Source organism: Mesocricetus auratus, unplaced genomic scaffold, assembly GCF_017639785.1.
Source record: "Mesocricetus auratus isolate SY011 unplaced genomic scaffold, BCM_Maur_2.0 Super-Scaffold_100025, whole genome shotgun sequence".
Lineage (NCBI taxonomy): Eukaryota > Metazoa > Chordata > Mammalia > Rodentia > Cricetidae > Mesocricetus > Mesocricetus auratus.
The window spans coordinates 25,899,416-25,915,953 of NW_024429206.1; the positions used below are offsets into that span (position 1 = coordinate 25,899,416).

The window sequence follows — 16,538 nt, forward strand, 5'->3', positions numbered from 1 at the left end:
AGAGGACAACTGGTTTTTTTGTTATTGTTTTGAAACAATTTCTCTAAGTACTCTCGGCTGCTTTTGAACTCAATCTGTAGTTCAGGCTTGCCTTGAGCTCACAGAGATTCACCTGTCTCTGCCTCCCTAAAGCTGAGAGAAAGGTGTGGGGCACTGCACCCAGCTTTGTATAGCAAAAGTGGGGAACGGGTTGTCAGAAAGATGGCTTTCAGTTAAGGGTGCCGGATGCTCTTCCAGAGGACCTGGGTTCAAGTCTCAGCACCCACACAGCAGCTCACAACTGTTCCCAACTTCTGTTTCAACTGATCTTGCATACTCACACAGACAGACATGCAGGCAAAATACCAATGCACATAAAATACAAATAAATGATTTTTAAAAAGGATGTCCAGAATAGCAAAGGCATAAAGAGGGCAGGAATGGGAGGGCACAGGAGGAGGGGAGGGAAAGGGAGAGGGACCTCGTACTGACTTGTGAAGCAACCTTGTTTCTTATCTAAATTTAAAATGGAAAATAAAAAAAAATATTAATAAAAAAAAGATATAAAATGAAAAAAAAAAGAGGGTAGGAATGAATGAGAACAAAGCATAAACAGACAGACACACACACACACACACAAGCATAGTAGTCCATACCTTTAACCCCAGTACCCAGGAGGCACTCTAGAAGCTCTGGCTGCCTTAAACTCCCAATCCACTTGCTTCAGCATGTAAATGCTGGGACTCAGGCAGGGTCTCTCTCTTTTTCTCTAGACAAGGTCTCTTGTAGCCTAGGGTCACCTTGAGCTCCTCACCATGCTGCCTGTGACTCCTTCAAAGAGGTAACAGCTGTATACTACTAGAGTAATTTTTTTTTTGTCATTTTATTATCCGGAAATGTTCAATCAGGGTGTCTCTCTATAGCTCTGGCTGGCCTGGAACTCCCAGCGCTCTTCCTTCCTCAGCATCCCCAGTACAGGGACTACAGGCATGCACACACATGCTGTGCTTCCTTCCTCTCCCTGGGTCCAGATTTGTGAGTGTGTAATAGGATGGAGAGGATGACCAAAGCTCCTCCAGGGGCCTGAGGGTTGCCATGGTGATTCAGCATCTCCAGGCTATGATGAGCCTGGGGCAAACTCCAGATGATGCTCTTGGACCAGTCTTTCAACTTTTTTCAGGGTTTTCTCCAGAAAGTCCTGTCTGGAGGCTTTCCAGCTGCCAGAATACAGGTTCTCAAACAATGACCTCAGCTAAAAGGCTGGGGGATAATGCTTTATTGACTTGGCACCTATGAAACAGTGGCTACAGGCCTCTGGGCTTCTTTGCTACCGCAAGGCGGAGGCTCTGTGCCGGGGGGCAGCAGAAATGAGAGGTGCTACAGGAAGGGCACCTCCTGTCCCTGCTTTGGCCCCTGCAGCCCCCTTGTTCAGCCGAGCACCATCTGAGTCCAGGTCCTCACCCAGCAGGGAAGGTGACGACCTAGGACCTTCTGCAGTCCCCTGTCAGTCTATAGAAATGAGCAGCCCAACCCCTTCTGTCACCCCTCTTTTTGGGGGGGAGACCAAGATAAGTCATTAGAAGGGTTTGAGGGCATTTACAGAGAGCCCAGGCCTCATGGGTATGTGTGCAGGGAAGAATGGTTGGGGTTACTGTGTAAGAGTTCCCCCAAAGAAAAGAGATGAGTCATTCTCCCACATCTTCTTGCCGTGTTCACTGTACTGGGCCTCCAGCAGATGACAACAGTCTGAGACCACACAGTGAGAGATGGAGGCAGGGTACCGCAGTCAGCTCCCCCATGCAAGGGGGAAGGGGCACCAGGAACTGCGGAAATCACAGGAGGGTGTCCTGGCAAAGGAGGGGCAGTTCCCCACAGGCTCCTTTGATGTGATATGGAGTGCAGAGTCAGCTGGGTCACAATGGCTGGCACAGGACACTGGCATCCTCGCTGTGGTCACAGTTGTGGACGTCCCAGCGGATATGAGAGCAGAGTAGCAAGGTGCTCTCGTCTCCTCGGCATTTGACATTGTCCAAGAGGATGGGGCCTCTGCCTGGGCCAAAGTGGGCCTCGCCAGGGGCTGCCAGAGCCTGGCCACACCCCAGCTGACGGCACAGGACAATGGCTGCCCGTAGGTCCCAGGCGTCATCGCAAACAGTGCCCCACTGCTGTCCTAGGAAGAGCTCTACACGCCCCTCACATCGGTGGGTTCCACTAGCTAGGCGGAGGTGCCCTGTGTTAGAGATGAGGCTCGGGGTCAGAAAAGCCCAAAGGCTCAATAGATGGCCCCATGGTTGGGGGCGCTTGCCACCAAGCCAGATGACTTGAGTTCTATCCCCAACACGCATTTGGTGGAGGGAGAAGACAAACTCTCACAGATTGTCCTCTAAGCTTCACATTCATACTGTTGTGTGCTCACATATGCTTGCACACACACACAGACATATACACAGACACCGATAAACAATGCTGGACAAGGTGGTATACACCTTTAATCCCAGTGCTAGGGAGGTAGGGACAGGCAGATCTCTGCAAGTTTGAGGCCAGCCTTGTCCACAGAGAAATATCAGGTCAGCCAGAGCTATGTAATAAGACCCTCAAGAGACAAAATAGTAAAAAACAAAACAACAACAACACAAAAGCCCTGTTTTTAAAAGAAGGAGCTGACTCATTCTGGAAACTTGATAGATTAGGTAAAGGGATGGAAGGAGGAGACAAAGGGTGCTGACAGGGACACAGCATCACCCTGGAAGCCCTCAGGACAGGGAGTGCGGGCAACAGGACTGAAGGAGATAGGTTCTCAGTGCTCGGCTTGGAGTCTCAGCCCCCGAGCCACAGGCTAGGTGTTTGGAGGCTGTGACCATGTCTTCTTGTCCTCCAAAGTTTCCCGTCTCCCCTTCCACACCTGGATTCCCTGAGCTAATCTGTTGTTTTTTTTCCTGAGGTAGAACCTGTGAAAGTGGCTCAGGCTGGCCTTGAATTCACTATCCTTCCGACCTAAGTCTCCATAATGTTGGGATGAAAGCCCCAGGCCTTCATGCCTAATTCTGCATTCTCTCACTGTTTGCTCCAAGAAAGGCTCCGCATTCCTTCAGTTTGCTCCCAACACTAGAAGTTTCTAGATCGCTCTAATAATATTTTATTTAGAGTTGTGAGACCCGGGCTGGCTTCAGAACACACAAAACTGGCCTTGAACTGCTTTTTCTGCCTCAGTTCTCCCAAGTGTTGGAGTTACAGGGGTGCTCCAAAACACCCAATTTTTTTTTTTTTTTTTGGTTTTTTCGAGACAGGGTTTCTCTGTATTGTTTTAGAGGCTGTCCTGGAGCTAGCTCTGTAGACCAGGCTGGCCTCGAACTCACAGAGATCCACCTGCCTCTGCCTCCCGAGTGCTGGGATTAAAGGTGTGCGCCACCAACGCCGGACCCAAGACACCCAATTTATGAGGTGCTCTGTCACAGAGAAAGCCAGGGCTCAGAAAGGGCTGGTCTATGCAAGACATGGCTAGATTCAGCCTGGAGCTCCTGCATGCTTAGGCAAGCACTGTAATCACTGAGCTGTAAAACTGCTGCGGTCTAAAATCTACCTGCTTCTTCCTGTGTATTATACTCTCATTGACGAGGCCTGAGAACAACACAAAAGGTCAAGTGTTCTAGGACCTGGTCAGTTCTGCTGACCTGCTGTCATCCCTTCCTCAGTCCAGGTCCATTTTACCTCCAAGGTTCCAACCTCATTTGCAGTGACAGTAGACACCTACCATCTCTGGGCCGAGGACTAGGCATTCGGGTGGTCTCAGAACCATCCTGCTGGACTTGAAGTCCCAGCTCCTCCGGGCCTGGCTCGGCAAGGGCAAAAAAAAAAAAAAAAAAGAGAGAGAGAGATGGCTGTCATACTGGGGAACATGCCTCCCTCCTAACCTTCCCAGGTTGCAGAGACAGGACTTCGAAGAGCTACCACACTAAGGCAGGAGAAACAGGAGGGCCCCTAGGTCTGGGCATTCAATAAAGATGGAGATAGCCACGAACAAAAGGAATTGGCAATGTCCTCTCAGACTTTGTAAGCCCCTTTTTTCATTGATTTCTCTGGAAAGTCAAAGGCTAGCTCTGGGAGAGTAGTCCATGCCGCCACTAGTACTTAGGAGGAACCTTGACTCAGCAGGGAGGGAATAAAACACGCAACCCTTTACAAGTTAGTAGGAACTCTCCTTAGGTCGCGCCCTAGTCTCTCCCTGCAGGGGACTCGCCCTTCCGGCCACGCCCCTACCGCGCAGTCGCAGAGAGTCCTTGACGATCCGGCGGCACCCCTTTGCTTAATACTTCCGCTGCAATGCAGCAGAGACTGCCACGCCTATTCCTCATGAAACCCTGCCTAAGCCTGTGACGTGAGCCCCCGGCCGACAGTGGGCGCCTGCGTACAGCTTCACGCTCGTTTTCCCCATCTTGGGCCGGCCCTGAAGGCCACACAGGGCCCGCCTACAGGGCGGTAAGCGCCTGCGCACGACCCCACCCATGCCTTTCGGACTTGGCCCCACCGCCGCCGCGTGTGTTTCAAGAGGCCCCGCCCACAGGCTGTGAGGGCCCACGCACTGCCCTGCTCATCCGCTTCCTGCTCCGCCCCCCCACGACACCCCGCCCCCTTTTCCGCGTCAGCCCCGCCCAGCTTGTCAGTGAGCGCGTGCGCACACCGCAGCCCGTGCCCGCTGAGGCCCCTCCCCCAGCGGGCCCCGCCCCCGCCCGCCCCCCTTTGGACCGCACCCCTCCTCCCGCGCCACCGCTTCACCTGCGCACAGCGCTCCGGCGTCCTCGTGGTGGCCGCAGTTGTGCTGGCCCCAGCCCAGGTGGAAGCAGTCGCTGAGGCGGGCCTCGGTGCCGGCGCAGCCCACGTTGTCCAGCAGCACGGGGCCTCGGCCGTAGCCGAAATGACCAAGGCCCGTGGCTCCTAGCGCGGGCCCGCACCCCGCCTCGCGACAGGCCACGCGCGCGTCCGCGAAGTCCCAGTCGTCGTCGCACACGGTGCCCCAACCCCCGGCGTACAGCACCTCCACGCGGCCGCGGCATGGGCTCGGGCCGCCTACCAGCCGCAGCCTACCGCCTGCAGGGCGCACGGGCCGGGGCCAGAGGGGCCGGGCTGGGGAGACGGGGCCCCCCACCCCGCATCCCACCCCCCCGCGGGGTCCCGGAGGCCACTTACTTTTCCTCCCCAAACCCCAGGCTGCCGTGGTGAGCCGCACGGTGTCCCTGGATGGCGGGGCACCCGCTCCAGTAGCTGTGGAGACAAGTGAGCCTTTGGAGGGGGCCGAGGAGGCCATTCACACACCCACTTCCCTGCCTCAGACCCAGAGCCACGGTGCTGTCTCTGGAGTCGTTCTGTGAAGATTTGTGAGCAATAAACATCTTTTGGGTTTTTCCACCCTTTTTTTCGAGACAGGCTCTCAATATGTAGCCTTCACTGGCCTGAAATATACACACGGCTCAGATTCACAGAGATCTGCCTCCCGTGTTCTAGGGTTAAAATCTTTAGGGTTTTTTTTTCTTTTTGGTTTTTGGTTTTTCCAGACAGGGTTTCCCTGTGTAGCTTTGGAGGCTGCCCTGGAACTAGCTCCGTAGACGAGGCTGGCCTGGAACTCACAGAGATCCGCCTGCCTCTGCCTTCCGAGTGCTGGGATGAAAGGCGTGCGCCACCACTGCCCAGCTAAAATCTTTAGGGTTTTCAAGACAAGACAAGGTCTTGCTGTGCCGCTTAGGTTGGCTCTGAACTCCAAAGCTCTCCGGCTTCAACTTGGCGTGAACCACCATGCCTCATTTATGTGGTGCTGGGATGGAATGCTTGCACTGAGGGATGCTAACTCGATTAGCGTGAGTTGCAACCCTCAACTCCCAAATCTTAATTATACTAATTTGGTCACAGTGACATCTGTAGCTCTAATTCCAAACTCACTCCTAACCTTTGTTTTCCACTTGAATTCCTTCCGTGGCCTCTGTCCCCCCTCAGCAGCAATCCCTGATTTGACTGAAACATCCTCATCTCTCACCACTCTGTATCTGAGTGTCATCCTCATCTCTCTGTCATCCTCATCTCTCACCACTCTGTATCTGAGTGTCACCTTCATCTCTCACCACTCTGTATCTGAGTGTCATCCTCATCTCTCACCACTCTGTATCTGAGTGTCATCTTCATCTCTCTCTCATCCTCATCTCTTACCACTCTGTATCTGAGTGTCACCTTCATCTCTCACCACTCTGTATCTGAGCGCCATCCTCATCTCTTACCCACTCTGTATCTGAGTGTCATCTTCATCTCTCTGTCATCCTCATCTCTTACCCACTCTGTATCTGAGTGTCATCTTCATCTCTCACCACTCTGTATCTGAGCGCCATCCACGCTCCCATCTGCTCATTTGTTCTCACCCGTCTCCACCATCTGCCCCACAGCCTGAGCTGAAGTCGCTTTGCTGTGTCCTCCTGGGTTCCCACCACTGCCCGCCCTGTCCCAACCCTTCCAGCCGGGAGGCTGGGTTCTTCACCTGCCGGCTCAGTGGGCCACGCCCAGCCTTCTATTGTGGCAGAGGGAGGCAGTGCTGTGACAGTTGGAGGGTCCAGTACTGCAGCAGAAGAAAAGACAGAGGGTCACTCACAGGACTAAGATTGTTTCCCAAAACAAGACAAATTGGACTCGCAGCCCAACCTCGACCTTAGTATCTTATGTGTGGGAGGCAGATGAATGCAAGCCCGTTGCATGCTTTCATCTCCGTGTCCAGTGTTCTCAAGAAGCCCAGTGTGTGCAAAATAGAGATGCAGAGTTCCGCCTACTAAGGACCGCTGCTCATTTCTGCGGGTCTCTCAGAATAAGACTAGGCCAGTTCATAGCTCAGCTGGTAGAGTGCTTGCCTAGCATGCATGAGGCCCTTGGTCCATCCTAACATCACGTAAAATGGTGTGGTTGCATATGTCCGTGATCCCAGCATCGCGGAGATGGCAGAAATGTAGGGTCACCCTTTACATACTGAGTTCAAAGCCAGGCCAAATTAAAAGACTGGAGAATCTTTATCCTAGTCTATAGATAAAATGAGGATAGAAAGGGGAGGAGCATGGACTCCATTGAGCAAGGTCAGGGACGGTTCTGTAGGGCTCTGGGTGACTCTGGGTAAGGCTCCTTCTGTAAGATGGGAGTGATGAGCTCTGGTTTGCTGCAAACACTTTCCATCTAACAGAACAGAGTCCATTTGTGCAGTGGTGCCCTGGCTCCAAGAATCCTATTTGCTGGGCTAAGGGTGTATTTAGCCCAGTGGCAGAATACCTGGCTTATAAGCACGAGGCTGTGGGTTTGATTCCCCATCTGTTAGGCAGGATGTGGGGGCTAGTGCCGGTAATACCCGCGCTAAGGAAGCTAATGTTAGGAGGAGGCCAAGCTGGGCTAGAGTGAGACCCTGTCTCAACAAGACAAAAATCACATTTATTTTATTTTACAGGGTCTCACTCAGTAGCCCTGTCTGGCCTTGAACTCACAGAGATCAGCCTGCCATTGCCTCCTAAAAGCTGATGTTAAAGGTACATACCACCAGACCCAGCTTTTTCTTATTTTGAGACAAGGTTTTATGTAGCCCAGACTGGCTTCAAACTCCTTATGTAGTAGGGGATGACCATGATCGTTATGGCTAATGTCCTGAGTGCTAGAGCTATAGGCATATACCACTATGCCTGGTTTATGTGGGGCTGAAGATTAAACCCGGGGCTTCATGCATGCAACCAAGCTACATCCTCCCCCCCCCCATGCCTACCTTTTATTTGCTGAAACCCCCCCCAATTGGAGAGGGTCCATATGGGAGAATAGTCTATTTATTACTTCCTCAGGATTGCAGATAGGTGTTTTGAAAGTATCTTTGAGGGAGCAATCCTAGAATATTTTTGCTATTTTCTGAAATAGTCTATGAAGAATACTTGGGAATTGCTAGAAAATTCTGGAGGCATTTCTAATAACAGAGGAGTACTACAATAGTCTACACAGCTGCAGTGTGTGCGAATGAGAGTTATTCTCAGTTGCTTCCTCAGAGCAGGCCTGAGATAAATACAGGTAATTTCAGAGCCTTTCTGGAGAGATCTGGAAAGTACAGTTAGCCAAGCCCCTTTGCCATCTCAGCCCTCAGTCCAGCTTCTTCCAGTTCTCCCACGGACACCCACTCCTTGGAAAGGCCCCGCCCCTCTGGCCTGGCCCCGCCCCTGCCTGCTCCTGATACCTGCACAGAGCGCCCCAGCATCTTCGTGGTGTCCACAGTTGTGCACGCCCCAGCCCAGGCTCTGGCAGGCTGCCAGGCGGAGCTCTCCACCTTCGCAGTGAACGTTGTCCAGCAAGATGTGCCCGGTGCCGTAGCCGAAAAAGGCATTAGTGGTGGCGGCCAAGGCGGCCCCGCAGCCCAGCTGGCGGCATACAACAGCAGCATCCGGCAGCCCCCAGTCATCGTCACATACAGTGCCCCACAGGCCCCCGTGCAGGATCTCCACTCGGCCTTGACAGGGGCCGGCGCCGCCCACCAGGCGCACGCTGCCCTCACCTGGCGAATATGGATGAGAGCGGGGCAAGCAGCACCTTATAGACCCCCAAGGAGGCATTGTCATCAATTTCCCCAACGTACCCACCGGCCTCCCTGGCCAGGGACAGTACCCTGAGCCAGCAGGGATAAACTAGCACCCCCACCCCCAAGCTTCGGACAATCCAGAGAGGTGGATTGTGGGTCCCAGGCTAACCAGTTTAGATTGTGTCATCCTGACCTAAAACCTATCCCTGCTCTCCTGGCCTTCTCCAGCACGCCTGTTTGTCATGTACAGCTGCCCAAAGGAAACCTCACTTTTCAAGACTGTCACACTTCCTCTTCCACGAAGCCCTCCCTGTGATGGGTCCCTGCTCTGGGCTCCCTCCCTGGACTTGTCCCTCAAAAGAGGGTCCTTGTTGTACATTGCAGACGTGACCTTGAAGCCACCCCCCCCCCTTTCTATCACCTCCTCCGCCTACCAAGGGTCTTCCCGCACAACGAAGATGACGACTTACCTTTTCCATTCTGGAGGGCTGTGGGGGGTGCTAGACTGGTCAACACCTTCCTTGTAGGGGGGCTGCGTGTGCCAGAATTCTGCGGAGGAAGGAGGACGGAAGCAAAGATAGAGGGATCACTCCGTTCTCCATCCTTACACAGCAAGTGAGCGGCACGTGTCTGGAACCTTAAGCTGCCTGCTTTCAAGGCCGAAGCCCCAAACCCTGGATATGGACAGCCACTGTCTGGCCCCAAACTTGCTATGTAGGTAAGAATGACCGGAGATTCTGGGTGCACAATCCTTTAATCCAGCATTCCACTCAGGAGGCAGAGGCAGGCGGATCTCTGTGAGTCTGAAGCCAGCCTGGTCTACAGAGCGAGTTCCAGGACAGCCTCTAAAGCCACAAAGAAACCCTGTCTTGAAAAACCAAACAAACAAACAAAAAAGAATGACCTTGAACTTCTGATCCTCTTGCCTCCCAAATGCTACTATTATAGGTATGTGTCACCAGGCCAGCCTAAAGGCTTAGCCCTTGATGCTTTTTGGTGTGTGTATGTGTGGTGTTTACATGTGTGATGTACATGTGCAGTGTGTACACCCATGTGTGTGGGGACCAGAGGTCTATGCTGGGTGCCCTCTATTGATCTTCACTGTGTCTATTGATTGGTTGTTATAAACTTTTTTAGACTTACTCCTCTCATGAGCACTTTGTCTACATGTGTGTTTGTGCACCATGTATGTGTCTAGTGTCTGCAGAGATCACAAGAGTTATGGATGTCTGTGAGCTATCGTAAAGGTGCTAGGAACCCACCCCAGGTCCTCTGTGAATCCTGCCAGTGCTCTCTCTAAACCAATGAGCCATCCTGACAGCTCCTTTACTTGTTTTTATTTTATGTATATGATTGTTTTGACTGTATGAATTTCTATACCCACATACATGCAGTGCCTGTGGAGGCCAGAAGAGGGCATTAGATCCCCAGGAACTAGCATTAGGGGAGGTTAAGAGCCACCATGTAGGTGCTAGGAATCAAACCCTAGTCCTCTGGAAAAGTAGCAAGTGCCCTTGACTGCTGAGCCATCTCTCCAATCCCTTAAGCCCAGTTCTTAATGCAGTTGACATCCCTGAGGAACTTATTAGAAAAATTAAATTCTCAAGCCCTATCCCAGACCTGAAGAATCAGAAAGTCTAGGCTGGGACTACAGCTTGTGATCTTGTAAGGCTTGCCAGCCAGAAAACAGTTCTCATGGTTAATGACTCTTGAGTTCCTGCTGCAGCTAGCTCTAAGTTCAGCAGAGCTTATGGCCAGGGTCACCCCAGTGGTCTAGGTTATTAAATGGGAGGAGTAAATCTGGTTTGACGATTCATGCCTATAATTCCAGCATCTAGCAGGTGGAGGGAGGAGAATCAGGTGTTCCAGGCCAACCTGGCCTATGTGAGACTTCATCTCAAATGAAGGATGGATGGATGGATGGATGGATGGATGGATGGATGGACAGACGGACAGACAGGTTGGGGGTGCACAGGTCTGTGGTAGATTACTTGCCTAGAGACATCTTGCCCCAGGCTGGGCTTGTGGCTCGGTGGTAAAGTGATTGGTTAGAATGCAGGAGGACCGAGCCCTGGAAAAAGGATAACTCTCCGTGTCTTTGGTCTCTAGCATCAGAGAGTGAGCTTGCCTGACCCCGCAGCCTCGCTTTCCTTCACTCACCGTCGCACAGGACCGCCACGTCTTCATAGTGAAAGCAGTTGTGGACACCCCAGCCCCTGTTGCCACACTCGCTCAGGGAAGCTTCCTGCCCCCGGCACTCCACGTTATCCAGGAAAATAGGGCCTCGGCCTTGGCCAAAGGCGAGCGGCCGCGGTACTGGCAGCGCCAGGCCACAGCCCAGCTGACGACACACCACGTTGGCATCCACAACGTCCCAGTCATCATCGCAAACACTGCCCCAGGAACCGCTGTGCATGACCTCCAGGCGCCCTCGGCAGCGGCTTGGTCCCCCCACCAGCCTCAGCTCTGTAAGAAGGGGGGGTGACAAGCTGGTACAACTGGGAATTGCATGGGAGCCTTCAAACTAGTGCGGCTGGGCCATGCCTGCTTGGGAGTATCCGAGAACAGGTAAGGGAAGAGGCGGAGCCTACCTGCAAAGGGCAATGGCGTGGGCTGGAGGGCACTGGCTGAAACAGACGAGGCAGGGCGTGAGTTTCTGCTCAGCTCTGGAGGTCTGGTCCCTTCACGCAGCTTCCCCTTCCCACGGGTCTCAGCATCACTCTCCTCCTCTGGGAGATGCCCTTTTCCAAAGGCCTCATCTCCTCTGTCTAGGACCGCCCCACCAACCTCCCTATCCCGGTGGTCCAGAGACCACTGCAGATGCGCGCAGGACCCATTTGTCTGCTCGGTAGCAAAATCTCATGAGTACCCTCTGCTACCTGCAGGAGTCTTAGCGCCCGAGGCTTCTCTCTCTACAACAAAGGGGCGTTTGGCTTCTTTTTTTCTTTTTAAGAATTAGGGGGTTTTGTTCGTTTGGTTGGCCTTTGGTTTTTCAAGACAGGGTTTCCCTGTGTAACAGCTGTGGCTGTCATGGTACTCGCTTTGCAGACCCTGCTGGTCTCGAACTTACAGAGATCCTCCTGCCTCTGTTGGGATGGAAAGCGTGCACCACATATATGTGTACATGTGTGTGGAGGTCAAAGGACAATTTGTAGGAGGTGGATCTCTCCCTCTACCATATGGGTCTCAGGAATTGAACTCCGTGGTTGTGGCAAGTGCTGTATATCTGCCAAGCCTTCTCACTAGCCATTTTAGCATTGTTTTAAAATTCATTTTATTGTGTGGGTGCTTTGCCTACATGCTGTGCACCACATGCAGTACCACCAGAGACCAGAAGAGATCCCTTGGAACTGAAGTGGTTGTGAGCCACCGTGAGGATGCTGGGAATAGAATTTGGGTCCTCTGCAAAAGGAGCCAGTGCTCTTAACCAGTGAGCCACATTCTCCAATCCCTCTTTTAAATGATTTCTTGAGGTAGAGTTACATAGCCCAGGCTCACCTGGAATTTGAATTTGCTGTGAAAACGAGTATAGCTTTGAATTTTTTAGCCCCTGATTCTATCTCCTAGGTGCTGAGGTTACAGGCCTTGATCAGCATTGCTCATGCTTTTTCTCTTTGAATACAAATACATGGTGTGTGCACGTGTGTGAGCATGCATGCGTGTGTCATGTACACAGGACAACATCTTTGGGAAGTTGGGTCTCTTTCCACCATGCAGGTTCTAGGAATCTAACTCAGGTCGTTAGGCTTGATGAGTCATTTTGCCTATCTTATTCTTTTTGTTTGCTTGTTTTTCAAACCAGGGCTTCTCTGTTTAGCAGTTCTGGCTGTCCTGGAACTCAATCTGTAGATCAGACTGGCCTCAAACTCAGAGATCCACCTGCCTCTGCCTCCTGAGTGCTGGGACTAAAGGCTAGTTTTTGTTTTGTTTGTTTGGCTTTTTGAAGACAAGGTTTCTCTGTGTAGCCCTGGCTGTAGACCAAGCTAACCTCAGACTCAGAGATCTGCCCGCCTCTGCCTCCTAAGTGCTGGGATTTAAAGGCCTGGGCTACGACTGCCTGGCTTGTTTGTTTGCTTTTAAAGAGATTTATTTATTTATTATGTATACAGTGTTCTCCCTGCATGTGTGCCTGCATGCCAGGAGAGGGTGTCAGATCTCATCACAGACAGTTGTGAGCCACCATGTGGTTGGTGAGAATTGAACCCTGGTCCTCTGGAAGAGCAGTCAGTGCTCTTAACCTCTGAGCCATCTCTCCAGCCCCTTGTTTTGGCTGTTTTGAGACAGGGTCTCATGTAGCCCAGGCTGGCTCTTCTGCTTTTACTTTCCAAGTACTGAGATTACAAATAAGCACCACCATGCCTGGTCTCCCACCCCAGCCGGACAGTGGGGAAACTGAGAGCTAGAAAGGGGGAGCGGGCTCTGGCTGGGAATACTCACCCAGTGGGAAGAGAAGAAGGAAGGACAGTGCCGGGCAGAGGGGCAGAGGGACAGCACCCCCATCCCCAGGCTTCCATCCCCTGCTCCACTCATCAGGCTGGGGGCCGATTTGCATGTCTGCTTCCTTGTGTGTCCAGGCAGTGGATGGCTTTTCAGAGGGTCCCATCAAGAATCCAAGGAGGAGTCACAGCTGGAACATCTGGAACTGGCGCTCCCCAGTGTTTATTTCCAGCTGCCGGGCCAGCTGCAGGAGGGAAGGACAAATCCGCATGGGAGGGGAAGAAGGTGCAACAGTTAGGAGATGAGAGACGGGCGTGGCCCAGGACGAGGTTCAGCAGAATGCTTGCCTAGAATCTGCCATCGAGAATCTGGAGGAAGGGTTCCGCAGGAGTCCACCCACAACCTCTGATTGAGGAGCTGAGGGGTGTGACTCAGGGGGAGGGTCCCTGCTGGACTCATACAGGCCCAGGTCCATTCACAAAAGGAGAAAGAAAAAGAAAGATGGGGCATAGAAATTAAGGAACTGCACTTGTCTGTAGCAAAGACTGTGCAAAGACAACAGATGGTGTGGGCTCGGCAGGCTGGTGGGTCCCAGCTAAGGCAGACCCAGCGGCTCAGAGGTTAGTCCTCCAGGCCTTCATAGCCCAAAGTGTGGCTGGTACTACAGGTGGTACTTAATAACCCAGTTAATTTTAGGGGGCTGTAGGTATATTATTTATCTATTTACTTAATTCATTACATTATTATTATTTTGTTTTTTCTTGCAACAGGGTTTCTTTGTGAACTTGCTTTGTAGACCAGGCTGGCCCTGAACCCAGAGATCTGCCTCCCAACTGCTGGGATCAAAGGCATGCACCACAAACGCCTGGCTTGTTTGGTTGTTTTTTTGTTTTTTTCCCCCGAGACAGGGTTTCTCTATATTGCTTTGGAGGCTGTCCGGGAACTTGCTCTGTAGACCAGGCTGGCCTCAGACTCACAGAGATCCTCCTGCTTCTGCCTCCCGATTACTGGTATTAAAGGCGTGCGCCACCAACGCCTGGCGAGCTATTTAGTTTTTTAAGACAGAGTTTTACTCTTCCTGTCATACAACTGGCTATGTGGATCACGCTGGGCTTGATTTCACAGAGACCTGCCTGCCTTCTGAGTGCAGATCCTGTCTCAAGAAAGGTGCAGTGAGTGAGGAGGACAATTGACATCCACATCTGGCCTCTCATGCGTTTTATGTGTGTACACGACTGCAAACACACACACACACACACACACACACACACACACACACACACACACACATACACACACACACAGGATAAGGGTGGAGCCAGGAAGATCAGTTCAGGTCAGGCTAGGGAGATGGCTCAGCAGTTAAGACCACTCACCTGCTGGGCGTTGGTGGGGCACGCACACCTTTAATCCCAGCACTCGGGAGGCAGAGGCAGGCAGATCTCTGTGAGTTCGAGGCCAGCCTGGTCTACAGAGTGAGTTCCAGGACAGCCTCTAAAGCTGTCTCGAAACCCTGTCTCGAAAAACCAAAAAAAAAAAAAAAAAGACCACTCACCCTTGCTGCTCTTCCAGAAGGACCCAGGTTCATTCCCGGCACTTACGTGGTGACTCACAGCCACCCCCTACTTCCAGTCCCAGAGGACCCCGTGCTCTCCTCTGACCACCTTAGGCACCAGCCACATGGTGCCCATACACAAATGTAGGCAGAATACTCATACACAGTCAATAAATAAATAAATAAATAAATAAATATTTTTAAAACATTCAAGGTCACCCTCAACTACATAGTAAGACTGAAGTCAGCCTGAGCTACAATGAGACTCTGTCTCAAAAGTCAAACAAAACAAAAATCGCATTATGGTTGGTTGTTTACTTCCGAGTCAGGAGAATTCTCACAAGTTTGAGGCAAAGCCTGGCTACCTGCTGAGCACCAGGCCAGTTTGAGGTAAGCAGAGTCAGACTCGGGTTTGGCTCCCCATCCCTCTCACAAAACAAAAACAAAATCCCCAAAGGCAAGCTGGAGAGATGGCTCAGCCGTTAAGAGCACTGACTTGGTCTTCCAGAGGACCTCGGTTCAATTCCCACCACCCACATGGCAACTCACAACTGCCTGTCACTCCATTCCCAAGGGACCTTGCACCTCACACAGACATACTTGCAGGCAATATACCACATAAAAATAAATGAATCTTGGGCTGGAGAGATAGCTCAGAGATTAAGAGCACAGGCTGCTCTTCCAAAGGTCCTGAGTTCAATTCTCAGCAATCACATGGTGGCTCACAACCTCTGTAATGAGATCTGGTGTCCTCTTCTGATATACAGGCATACATGCAGGCAGAACACTGTGTATACAATGAATAAATAAATCTTAAAAAAATTTCCCGCCAGGTGGTGGTGGTGGCGCACGCCTTTAATCCCAGCACTCAGGAGGCAGAGGCAGGTGGATCTCTGTGAGTACGAGGTCCGGCTGAAAAAAAATTCCCAGACACAGGCAGACCTCTATGAGTTTGCGAGCCAGCCTGGTCTAAAGGAGAGTTCCAGGCCAGCCAGAGCCTGCCTAAAAACAAACAAATACATAAATAATTCTACCTGTGAATCTTAATGAAATTTTACATCGCTCATGCACTCAGCACTCAGCCTGTCCCACAGGTGCACCCCCTCCTCTCAGTCTTCAGCAGGAATGTGAAGCTGGTGTTGAGTGTTTGGGCTGGGACCAATGGGGGCTGTTTTGGAGGCTGACGGGGCTCTCAGGACTCCAGATTATAAGTCGAGGAAGAAGCACAGATGCAGAAAACGTCTGGAGTGGAGAGGGGGCAGAACGGGGCTGGAGGAGAAGACACCCCGCCTCCTAGCCGCCTTGGGGATGGGCAACTGTGGAGGAGAAATATCCTGTGCAGGGATCCACGGAGTCTAAGGTGCCCAGGGGCACGGCGCCCCTCCCTGGAGCTTCTCTCCTGGCTTTTGACTGCACCCTGGCATGCAGACAGTGCATTCGGGCAGAGAGGTGAAAACAAATCTGGATGTGGACACGAGGTTTTCAACACCCCATTCATGGAGGCCCAGGATAGCCCCCTGCAGAATAGTCACCTTTTGTCCTCCTCCTGCCCTGACTGGGGACAGCTGGGGCACGGGGGACTGGGAACCGTATGAAGGATGACAGCTGCAAGCCAATCTTTCCTGGTGGGCATACATAGTTTCCCGGACCTTCCCATGGCTCCCAGGCCACCTACTTCTAAGAAAGCCCTTCCTCCATGTCCAGCCAGTTGACCTCCCTTCCTGAGGGACGGATATCTTCCATGTCTTCCAAAGCCCCTGCCAGAAATCCTCAGCTGCCACTATGGTATTCCCTGCTTCTGCAGCCTAGGAGTCAGAGAGAAAACCCCTCTCCCCCATGATAGCCGATAAGGACTTTAAATCCCAGACAGCCTGACTCTTTCATCACAGATGCTGGGGAATCCAGCCTCTGCCCCACACCGTCAGTGAACAGCAGTGGAGAGACTTGCCTTGTCCCTGTCCTAAGTGGCCGCAGACGTTTTGTTTGTTTTTTAGAGCGGGT

The 16,538-nt window shown here is 52.1% G+C and overlaps 1 protein-coding gene across 1 annotated transcript; it reads right to left on the minus strand.

Moving 5' to 3' along the window:
- Positions 1 to 1,240: 1,240 nt before the first annotated feature.
- On the minus strand, positions 1,241 to 13,223 carry Ssc4d (scavenger receptor cysteine rich family member with 4 domains). The gene is given in 11 exon segments (XM_013120781.3): positions 1,241 to 2,209; positions 3,731 to 3,808; positions 4,753 to 5,064; positions 5,164 to 5,238; positions 6,497 to 6,574; positions 8,207 to 8,521; positions 9,016 to 9,076; positions 9,078 to 9,094; positions 10,706 to 11,011; positions 11,137 to 11,172; positions 12,983 to 13,223. Coding segments are annotated over 11 exon segments (1,761 nt in total). The 5' UTR covers positions 13,149 to 13,223; the 3' UTR covers positions 1,241 to 1,892.
- Positions 13,224 to 16,538: the final 3,315 nt, after the last annotated feature.